The sequence below is a fragment of the Oryctolagus cuniculus genome, chromosome 14 (assembly GCF_964237555.1).
Source record: "Oryctolagus cuniculus chromosome 14, mOryCun1.1, whole genome shotgun sequence".
In the NCBI taxonomy this organism is placed as follows: Eukaryota; Metazoa; Chordata; class Mammalia; order Lagomorpha; family Leporidae; genus Oryctolagus; species Oryctolagus cuniculus.
The window spans coordinates 39,794,122-39,805,743 of record NC_091445.1 but is presented as its reverse complement, the minus strand read 5'-3'; the positions used below and the strand labels follow the sequence as shown (position 1 = coordinate 39,805,743).

At 42.0% G+C, this 11,622-nt stretch overlaps 1 protein-coding gene across 5 annotated transcripts in view; it reads right to left on the bottom strand.

Moving 5' to 3' along the window:
• Positions 1-1,494: 1,494 nt before the first annotated feature.
• Positions 1,495-11,622, bottom strand: part of MARCHF6 (membrane associated ring-CH-type finger 6) — a 98,678-nt gene continuing 88,550 nt past the window's right edge. For all 5 annotated transcript variants that reach the window (XM_051853570.2, XM_070056585.1, XM_051853574.2 and 2 more), the window contains 3 exons: positions 11,158-11,290; positions 8,778-8,913; positions 1,495-5,135 (listed from right to left, as the gene is read on the bottom strand). In XM_051853570.2, the coding sequence (XP_051709530.1) occupies positions 5,048-5,135; positions 8,778-8,913; positions 11,158-11,290 (357 nt within the window). In that variant the 3' untranslated portion in view covers positions 1,495-5,047. The remainder of the gene's footprint in view (positions 5,136-8,777; positions 8,914-11,157; positions 11,291-11,622) is intronic.

Below are 11,622 nucleotides of genomic sequence, written 5' to 3'. Positions count from 1 at the left end.
TCATTGTTTGGGCTGTCGGGGAGATGCCCACCTAGGTCTGCAGTTTGGGGAAGGAGATAGAATGGGGATACACACAGCGGTCTCAAAAAAGCTCATGGAAAAGTGCATTATGAAAAAACTATGCACCAAAATAAACATATTTTAATCCCCTAAGTTAACTTTTTACAGTCCACCCCAGGGAATGGGGCAGGGGCATGGGGCCTGCTTCTCACTTGGGCCCTTACAAAACCAAGCTGCTCGAGCCCTGGGGACCAGTCTCCACGTGAGAAATGCCAGACAGCACAGGCTGGAAGAGGAATGGCTGGGGGAGAGGGCATATGTATCCTGTACAAAACAGTAACCAAGGAAGTAGCCGGGTTATTGAGGACTCAGCCAGGCAAGTCCTTTCCCAGCTTCCCAGGGCATTTTAAAAACACATTTTACGTGAAAGACGGCAGCAGCGGCACCGAGGGACGGTGGTGTCTTTATCTTCCATTCACTGGTTCACTCCCCCAAATGATGGCAATGGCCGGTGCTGGACAAGCCTGAAGCTGGAGCATCACTCCATCTCCCACGCTGGCGGCAGGGACCCAAGCACTGTTGCTTTCCCAGGCACACCAGCAGGGAGCAGGATCAGAAGTGAAGCAGCGGGCCGCGTACCAGCGCCCCAAGGCATTTTACTCTTACGTCTATATTGGAATCTTCTGCTCCTGCTTTCTGTTCCGTTCCACTTCTAAATTCTCTGAAGGCAGATATCATAGCTCATCCAACTACAACTCTAAGTGCAGTGCCAGAAACAAGAGACACCAAAAGCAAAACAAGAAAAACAGGGAGGGAGAGAATGTTAGAGCCTCAGCCCCTTGATAAATCACTTCACCTAATCACTGCACGTTTGCTACAAAGTTCCAAGCAAACTTCACGGTGGAAGGGGAAAATTAGTGACCACTTTCCCAGCTTCACAGATTAAAGATGTCTATGGTTCAAAAAGCCTCTATCCCATCACCCTTGCGTTTAGAGTAAATAAAAATGCACTTGATAGGGGAGAAGGAAAAAAAGAAAAATTCTGAAACTAGAAACAGAAATTAGAAACAGTCTCTAAATAAAAGGTCTGAACTCTAGGCACTCAGGAGGGAAAGGACTACGCAGGTTCCCTTTCTGTTGAATCACGGTCAACTATGCAGCCGAGTTTGTGTTTGATTTATTCTAAGTCTCGTCTGAAGAGCCATCTCTGATCTCACAGTGGAGGTGCAGAAGTGTGTGGTACCTTGCCCATAGCATACAACAAGAGGCTTCACTCTTTCCAGTGAGGGTGGTCTCCAATCAAGGGGGCAAGAGGAAGTGGCCGTGTCCTCTGTAACTATACTTTATACTTAGAAAGAAGGTGCTACAATCACATGTAGCAAGGTCTTTTTCTTAGACATAATTACATTTAAAATTATCTACCAATGTTAATAATGCACATTTCCGTAATTTTAAAGCGATCTTGCAACAAAGCAAACACAAACAAAACTAGGCTACATACAACTAACGTTCACTTTATTCAACTTTGTTCTCTCAACTCAGAAGACAACAGAAGACCACATAAAAAGGGAGCATCTTAGAATACACACACACAAAACTGGGCTGGGTATCCAGGGTGTTTGCTTTAATAGAACACTGACATCCCCACCAACTAAGTGTTTCATTGAGCTTCTACAACAGTCACTCCTAGGCCTGGGTCATTTACATTTCCATCTAGGGAATCATGTTACTTTCATAACTACAAAGTGAGGCACTCATATAAAACAGACAGGAATGAAAACGTATATACACTGTCTTCTCTTTGTGTTATACTGATGCCAAAGACACTGATGGAAATTATTTCAAAGAAGCCCTTACTCATGATGATGGTTGTTTCAAAAAGACCCAGGGCAGTGCTCAGCTGAAAAGCACTCATCTCACTGATGGGGCAGACGAAGTGGGTAGATGTGACAGCTTCATCAAGAAGTTAGAGAACCTCTACAAATGAGGCTTTCAAGAATACTTCAAGGGGTAAGACATTTTAGATTTGCCTTTTCTTGATGATGACTGAAAAATTAACACTCTGAAAGAGGATTTTAAACATAATCATTTAATTTAACAATATAAGACTTAATACAGTTAAATAGCTTTAAAAAGTCAATCCTGAATGAAAGAAGTAGCTACCTTGCGAAGTTTTAAAACAGTGCCAGTGTTCTTACATAATGGTCCTACAGTCTCTTGTGTGTGTGTGTGTGTTGGCAAATGCAATTAAGTGTACAACTGTGTGGTATTTTTTGGTTTCATTTTAAAAAGGCATCAAAATTCAACCTAAATTCAAGAATTACACTTTAATAGTAGCATTTTGCCAATACAGAAATGACATCCCTAGGATCGAATCATTTGAGGGAAGTTATTCTCTTTCACTTAAATACGGAAAGGAAAAACATCACAAAAATCCACAGTATCAAGTTATATTAAATGCTGAAATAAAAATTCCTTTTTGTTTACATCTGGAATCGAGATATTCCATCTCCACTGTTTTTCCAGAGAATGGGGTGGGAACAATCACCTAAAAACCTGGAGCTTTTTTAAGGCTAACTATACACAAACTTCACATTGGCATTTTTCTTCAGCTTTCATCTCAACTATTAATAGTTAATAGTTTAAAAATCAAACATAATTTGCTAATAATGAACAACTGCACACTTCAGACTATGACCATTTGTAACTGGTCATGTGAAACTAATCCAAGTGTCGATTTGTCTCCAATTTACAGATAGTAATAAAGCACAAAGTTCTTCTTTCCTAGTAAAGTTCCTTGAAGACTTTTAGCCCAATGCAAAATAAAGCAAAACTATACTATGATTTTTTTAAAAAATTCTACATGAAAGGCAGCAATACTAGCACTTTCTGAACTATGGATTTTCAGTATTTATAAAACTATTGCTTAACAGTAAAACCTGGATGCTACCCAAGCAAATATTATGCCAGAAAATTCTTTCTTTATTAAAGTATTTATCTTCTTGAAAACAACAAGACAAAAGCACAACTAAAACACTAGGGGGAACTCTTATGTAAGACAATGAAAAGTTAATTGCCAGTGAAATGAAGGGCAATTTTTTTGGCCATTTCATACTGCTGTTTTATAAAATGTAAGACTCATTTATAATTTTGTAGAATTAATCTTTTTTAAACTTTTTATAGTATCTGCCTAGATCTCTTTCTGTTAAAAGACATGTTCCAGTGACTTTATATCAACATCTACAAATTTCTTGAAACATGAAAAGAAACCTAAATTAATATAATAAAGTTATAGCTCAATTTAATACTTTTCTCCCAAAATAACAATTAATATAGACATACACCATGACAGGTGGCATTACATTTTGAAATGCTAATTTTTTTTGTAGTGGGACTAAATTTCAGTGGGAAAGCACGGCTAGCAACACCTCATTCAATACAACAGAATGGCTGCTACAAAGTGCCAACGAGTGCAACACTGAATTCCATACCAAGTGTTTTTTATACTGATATTTTTAAGATATATTTTAAAGTAACTGCTTCCCCTTAGGGAATAACTCTTGAAATACAAAACAACCAGAATATCTTGCTCTCAATTTTGGTTACCTTATGTTTGGCTGACTTTTCATGTTTTTAGAATTCTCCAATTTTAGTCTATGGATTTTAATACTATTTGGAAATTCTCTTACAGTTTTTGATGACCCTATGCTGTCTATTTTCTATGAGAACTTGTAAACTGTCATCCAAAAACAAACACTATCTTTACAATATCCTATTACCATTAAACACTTGGATCATGTGTCCAACCATTCTGTTTCTCTAAACATCTATCTGGAAGCTTTGGTTGTAAGTGAAAACTGAGTATGTAAGTGTTCAGTCTCTGAGGTTTTAGAGCATATTTCCAGTGAAATATATTCCTATGTTAAAAGGCCACCTAAGCTAGCTTCATTCTGGACAAACAAAAACAAGTCTGTTTTATTTGTAATTTTATTCTGTAAACAAACAGCTTTGGAAACGCCAGGATTTACTGATGGAAAAGTAGGAGAAATGTACTCCCTTATCCTCATCAACTGCTGCTTTTAGAGTCTTCTCCAAGCTGCCAATCTAAGACACAGCTGTACTTAAAAGCATCTCAGAATGTCCTAAATTCAGAAGGATGCATTATGGTTGGTGATTCTGTAAGATTTATGGCTCCTGCTGCCAAAAATAAAGAGACAGCTATGTGTGGAAAAGAGGGGAGAGGAATTAATGAAAATCTTCATTTGGACTTTTTTTTTCTCTTTTTTTTCTAAGTATAGACATGCCCCTAACAAGCACAAAAACCCAACTCCCAATGCTGATCACTAGGAATATTAAATTATCAAAATTAATTTTCTTACTAGCACAAGATACTATACAATATTACAAACACAGACACATGAAAAAAATCAGGCAGTAGAAAATGTACAACAGCTTTGGTGTTATACAAAATAACTTCCAAAAACGATTGACAGTGAAGCACAGAGTTCATTTTTTCTTACCACAGACACTCCACTGATGACTTCGACTTGTTTCCTTTTATGTTCCTGGTAAGGTCTGAATAGCCAAGACAGACAGAATGTGCAGTTTCTTTAGTAAGAACTGCTGGGAACATCGCAACTGCACTCCACAAGACGTCACTGAAAAGTCTTGCCTGTGCACCACTGCTCTGTGGCACGTTTCCTGTCGAGATCACAGCAGGTCCAAAATAAAGTGACAACTAAATTTAATAAATTAATATACATTTTGTTTAAAGATGTACAATGCACATTCTGTTTAATCCAAGGTGTGAGGGTCTCAAGGAGCTTCTATTTACACATATACAGATCTCAGACAGCAGTGACGTCAGCAGACGCACGCGAGAGCAGCAGAACCCAGGCGGCTGCCCTCTGAATGCTGAGTACACGAGTCAATTACATGAAACTTAAAAACAGCGCTGAGAGATCACCGGGAAAACCTCCAGAGAGAGAAGTCCACAAAAAAGGACACGTAAAGGCAAGGGGGAGGTCAAGGACTTGAGACAATCACTTTATTCCTGGGACGATGGTGGAGGTGGTGATGTGCCTGGTTTGCCAGATTTTCGTTCGTAGTTCACGAGGCGTTGCCCCACAAGGTATCTAGGTGCAAAAACAGGGTGGTTAGTCTCCGGTGTGACATTGCAGAGCAAAATATCATTCCAGCAACATGCCTTCTGAAAGTAAACTGCATCACCTTACTCCTACAGGTCAAAGTGGAGTCGAGAATGAAAACCTGCAAAAGGCACAGAGGCAGGACGCCGACCGTGAGCTGCGGGTTTGGTCAGCAAAGCCTGGAAGGGCTCCCATGCCGTGCAGTGGAGCAGTGCTTCAGTTGATGGGTTAGGATCTCAGAAACTCAACACACTAGGGGCTGGGGTGGGTTGAGGGAACAGTAAAGAATACAGGAGATTTACCCATTAAGGTTAATTAAGTTTTTTTTTTTTTTTTTTTTTTTTTTTTTTTTTTTTTTATTTGAGGCTGAGAGAGAGAGAGAGAGAAACACTCTACTTCAAATCACTGATTCATTCCCTAAATGGTAACAATGGCTGAAGCCAGAAGCCAGGCTCAGAACTCAATCCAAGTATCCCACTCTGGGAGGCAGGACTCTCATCACTTGAGCCATCACCACTGTCTCCCCCCGGGGTCTGCTAAGATTAGCAAGAAGCTGGAATCAGGAGGCACAGCGAGGCATCAAATCCGGGTACCCCTCAGGCATCTTAACAGGCTTCTTATCCACTAGGCCAAATGCCCGCCATACGGGTTCCAATTTTATAATCAGCTAAGCAAACCGATCTGAGGAAATGGACTACAAAACGATCATCAGAAATCTGGATAAGGAGCAAAGCAAGATCCTGAGAAGCTCTAGCTCTAGAGAAAAGGAGACATCAAAGGACAGATTTCAGTGAGGTCAGAGGGCAGATGACAAGGCAGTTGAGTGGGCTCACATAACAGGTGGTAGGGGACTAGATCCAAGAACAGAACAGTGATTGCTCTTGACTATGATGTGGTTAAAGGAGACATCTTCTCTCAGCGCACACAAGCTTAATGAGGTATTTTGGCAATTTATGCCTGGCAGCTTAACAGGGCACCTTTTAAAAGTGCATTCATCCTTGTGTCTGTGTGGGTGCAACTGTTGAAATCTTTACTTAGTTGTACTTGTTTGGGGGCTGGCACAGTGAGTTAACGCCCTGGCCTGAAGCACTGGCATCCCATATGGGCACCAGTTCAAGACCTGGCTGCTCCACTTCCCATCCAGCTCTGCTATGGCCTGGGAAAGCAGTGGAAGATGGCCCAAGTGCTTGAGCCCCTGCACCCAAGTGGGAGACCCGGAGGAGGCTCCTGGCTCCTGGTTCCAGATCGGCGCAGCTCCAGCCGTTGCGGCCAATTGGGGAGTGAACCATCAGATGGAAGACCTCTCTTTCTCTCTCTCTCTCTGCCTCTTCTCTCTCTGTGTAACTCTTTCAAATAAATAAATAAATCTTTAAAAAAAAAGTTTTCTAAAAAAAAAAAAAGTACATGAAAGAAAAAAAAGAGCATTCATCCTGCTGCTTCTTTGAGACCACTCCAATGTTTAATCCCTTTCTTTGGTCATATCAGTTCTTTTCTTGAAGCTAACAATTCCTCGTCCCACTGTTCCCTGTAAATAATGAAGATTTTGTAAATGTTTTCAACAATGACAACTGAGCAACATCCAACACAATACACACAGTACACAATACACACAATACACACACATGTGATCACAAAACACATCAAGTTACAAAAGAGGGGTCAGCACTGTGGCAATGAGGCAAGTGAGTCAAAAGTAACTCTGAACCCATACTGACTCTCACCCTATACTCTTTCATGCCCCTGCCCACCCCCACCCCCCACGGCAATTCCTATACCACACTGGAAAATAGACCCACAGCCACAGACAAGCTGCCTTCAGTGGAGTCTACAGTTAAGCAGTTTTGCACATAAAGAAACAGGGAAAGAGAAAAGGGTATACGGGCTGAAGGAAAATAGCAGAGAAGAATGGGAAATTATGAGAGGAGATGGGAATGGGTGCTGTGGAAGTAACTCAGAAAGGCAGGAGTGAAGGAGAGCAGATGACGCTATGAAAAGGAAGCAGGTGGAAGGCCTCAGGGCTGTCTGGTTTGTCATCCTGTCTCAAGTACTGAATTCTTCACCAGGACGACTGAAGTAATAAAAACTGACTCAGCACTGAAAATATCTCCCCTTCTTTCAGAGCTAATAGTCCTCTGTACTGCCTAAGTACATTTTTTTCTTAAATTGTCACTAGGTGCTTTGGAGAAGCCTGAACACTTTAAATCTCATTCTTAAAAATGCAACTCTTTAGAGTCCTCAGAGTAATTAAGGGATGTCGAAGCTGAGGGCTCCAAGAGTCGAACAGGGTGCTGATAACAATGACATGAGGGCAGCAGGAATGAACTGGGGCTCCCTCCAGCAAGTCGGGACACAGACTATCCGCTAGACAGACACCATCCAAACAGAGGACTCAGGGCCCGCGCTGCGGCAGAGTAGTCCCGGCTGCTCCTCTTCCGATCCAGATCCCTGCTACGGCCTGGGAAAGCAGTGGAGGATGGCCCAAGTCCTTGGGCCCCTGCACCCACGTGGGAGATCAGCAGAAGCTCCTGGCATTGATCAGCCCCAGCTCCAGCTGTTGGGGAGTAAATCAGAGGATGGAAGACCTTCCTGTCTCTCCCTCTCTGTCTGTAACTCTTTCAAATAAATAAATAAAAATCTTTAAAAAAAAATCTTTTTCTCTCACTAAATCTTTCAAATAAATAAACATATCTTTCAAAAAAACAAAACAAACAAAAAAAAACAAAATAGAGGACTCAGCTTTCATAAGGACATGATAGGGAAAATAGCTCTGTTCTCCCAGAAAGCTGTTCTCAACTCTCCATGAGGTCTGACATCAGGTTGCAGCTTTCAGTGGTTTCCTCAACACACAGAGGCTCTCTGTGCAACCACCAGAATAATCTGGGAGCCCTAGTTTACAAGAAGAGCATGTGTTTGGGGCCAGCACTGTGGCATAGTGGGTAAAAGCCACTGCCTGCATATGGGTGCAGTTTCGAGTCCCAGCTGCTCCTCTTTCAATCCAGCTCTCTGCTAATGTGCCTGGGGAAAGCAATAGAAGATGGCCCAAGTCCTTGGGCCCCTGTACTTGCGTGGGAGACCTGGAAGAAACTTCTGGCTCCTGGCTTCAGGCCAGCACAGCTCTGGCTGTTGCAACCATTTGGGGGTAAATCAGCAGATGGAAGACCTCTTTCTCCCTTTCTGCCTCTACTTAACTCTGCCTTTCAAATAAATAAATAAAACTTAAAAAAAAAAAAAGAAAGAAAGAACATGTGCAAGCAATGCTAGTTTGTAATGTAAGCATCTAATTATAATTTAACACTATTTAATAAAGGTCAGAACAAAACATAAGAAAATAAATTGAAAACTATTTAGAACGGGCATTAAAAATATCTTCCTCCCCAAACCAGTTTCTCCCAGTCTTTTCCAGCTTCATAAATGACAACTCCATGTTCTCTGTTGCTCAGGCCAACTGAATCCTTGATTTTACTCTTTTTCTCATCTTGCACCCAATCTATTAGCAAGTTCTCCCCAACCTCTCTTAAAACATAACCAGGATATGAACAGTCTCTCCTCCTATAATTTATCCCATTACAAGGATGAAGAAATGACAAGACCTTAACAAGAGCGGCAAGATGAATGGAATGCAAGACTTACTTGTCATTTTTAATATGTTCATAAAGGCGCTTGAACTGGCGGACCTGGAAGGACAAGATTCCCATCAAGACCACAACCATCAGTAAAAATGGGTAAATCCGCCGGTGGACTAAATTTTGCATTTCTGCAGTCACACCTGTAAAATCAACAAAGGAAAGGAAACTGTTACATGTGTATATGGAATAACAGTGAAATGACATACACCCTTTCCCTAGAAAGAGGGGAATGGGGCACAGCTTCCTCTCCTATAACATGGGGGAGCTGGATGAGATGACTGGTGTGGTTTCCTTTCTGATCAAACAACATGGATTCTAACAGTCCACAAGCAGTGCTATCAGTTTTGCATCCCAGCCACACACAGCTGAAAACACAAACAAAACTGCTTTCACAGTGAAAGATCTATTCCTTTTCATCCAAGACCAACTCAGAAAAAGGAGCCTTGAACTCACATTGAGTCTCTTACCCTACACTGTTTTGTTCCTTTTAGAACACTTAATTATTTGTTTCTCAACATTTAACTCATAAACTTTAACTCTTGCTCGGGGGCGGGGAGGGTTTGGGGTTGGGAGGAGCGATTAAAATCAGAGGAAGAGAGACCGGTGCTGTGGTGTAGCGGGCTAAACTGCTGTCTGCAGTGCCGGCATCCGATATGGGCGCTGGTTCAAGATCCAGCTGATCCACTTCCGACCGAGCTCTCTGCTATGGCCTGGGAGCAGTAGAAGATGGCCCAAGTCCTTGGGCCCCTGCACCCACGTGGGAGACCCAGAAGAAGTTCCTGGCTCCTGGCTTTGGATCAGCACAGCTCCAGCCGTTGCGGTCATCTGGGGAGTGAACCAGCGGATGGAAGACCACTCTCTCTCTCTGTAACTCTGTCTTTCAAATAATAATAAAAAATAAATCTTTAAAAAAAAAAAACTCTTTTCCCATCCTAAAATCTTTCCAATAGAGCTCACAATGGAATTTCTAATAATGCAAATATGAGAAGGTTTTGGTTTGGAATTCCAAACAGCAAATCTTAAAGTCTATATACTATTAATGGGCACACAATATACATTAATAAGAATAATATAATAATAAGATATCAGGATTCTCCTACTATAACCAAAATAATAGGAAAACAAACTATTTTTTATTAAAAATATCACTTGGAAAGATTTTATTTATTTGAAAGGCAGAATTACAGAGGGAGGGAGAGGGAAGAGGGGAAGGGGAGCGGGAGAAGGAGAGGGCGAGGGATAAAGAGAGAGACAGATCTTCCATCTGCTGGTTTACTTCCCAAATGGATGCAGTAGATGGGGCTGGGACAGGCCAAACCCAGGAGCCTGGAACTCCACCCAGGTCTCCTTCATGTGTGCAGGGGCCCAAGCACTTGGGCCATCCTCCGCTGCTTTCCCAGGCCCACTAGGGGGAGCTGGACTGGAAGAGGAACAGCCTGGACTCAAATCTTTATTCATATGGGATTTCGGTGATGCAGACAACAGCTTAATACACTGCGTTGCCACACCAGCCCCAAAAATATCATTCTAAAGAGTCAAAATTATTAACTTTAATGCAGTATTCTGTCAACTAAGTCCTGGGCTTTGAATTCTACTTTGGCATATTATAATTTAATGTGGTATGTGTGATACTTGGCATAGTCACAATTGAAACTATATAGAAGCCTCTAAGTTTCTAACTCAGAAGGAACCAGAAAAGGTAGTTAATGCTCACTGTTGCCCCTCAGCTTAACTCTCCCCAGTTACCCAGGCTAGGATACAGTCACAACACTTGTAGTCAGGAGAAAACAACCTGATGAAAACTGATCCTGGGAGGAGTACAAATTTCAATACCCAGGGGCCATGGCTGTGGCATACTGTGTTGAGCTTCTGTCTGCAGCGCCGGAATCCCATAAGGGCACTGGTTCAAGTCCTGGCTGCCCCTCTTTCTATCCAGCTCTCTGCTGTGGCCTGGGAAAGCAGTGGAAGATGGCTCAAGTGCTTGGGCCCCTGCACCCATGTGGGAGATCTGGCAGAAGCTCCTGGCTCCTGGCTTTGTATTGGCTCAGCTCTGGCCATTGGTGGCCATCTGGGGAATGAACCAGTGGATGGAAGACCTTTGTCTCTCCCTCTCTCTGTAACTTTACCTTTCAAATAAATAAAGTCTTAAAAAAAAAAAAAAAAAAAAACTTTAATACCCAATCATCTACCTAAAGCAGGAAACTACCACAGAGCTTTAGAGATGCTCCTCATCTACTCTGAGTAGTCTGCTCTATGAAAAGCAGTCTTCTGAAGTCACTGTTTAGCTGGACTTGAGAGTGAGCCTGCCTCCCCTACCACAGTGGCAAGAATGACTCCATGTTAACAGAAGTGCTCTTTCAAAGCTCCCAGCCAGCATCACTCACCTAATAAAGGAACGACGCCTGAAGCTATGACATACGGTACACACAGGGAAAGCAAGAGCACAGAGATCACCGGAGCTGCCAGTTTACGAACGATATAGTGGAGGTCAATGTTCCGAATGCCATTTGCATAAACCTGGAACATTAGAAAACACACATTAGCACAAAGATCAGGACAAACTCTTCCAGGGTAACAGAGCAATCTCCACTGGATCCCATTCACAGGGAACTGAATCCACCAACCCGAAAGGTTTCCAACTGGTTACTTTTTCCTAAGTCAAGGCAAATTCTGGAATACAAATATGCAGGGCACCCATAATTTTTCAGGGAAATGCATTTACCCATTAACACTTTGTAGTTAGGTCTTCCCAGTGATAAAATAAGACACTAATCTAGAATAATAACTACTGTCCTTGCACCCCACGGTACCAGATGGCAAGCAACAGGACTTCATACATATCTTATGGA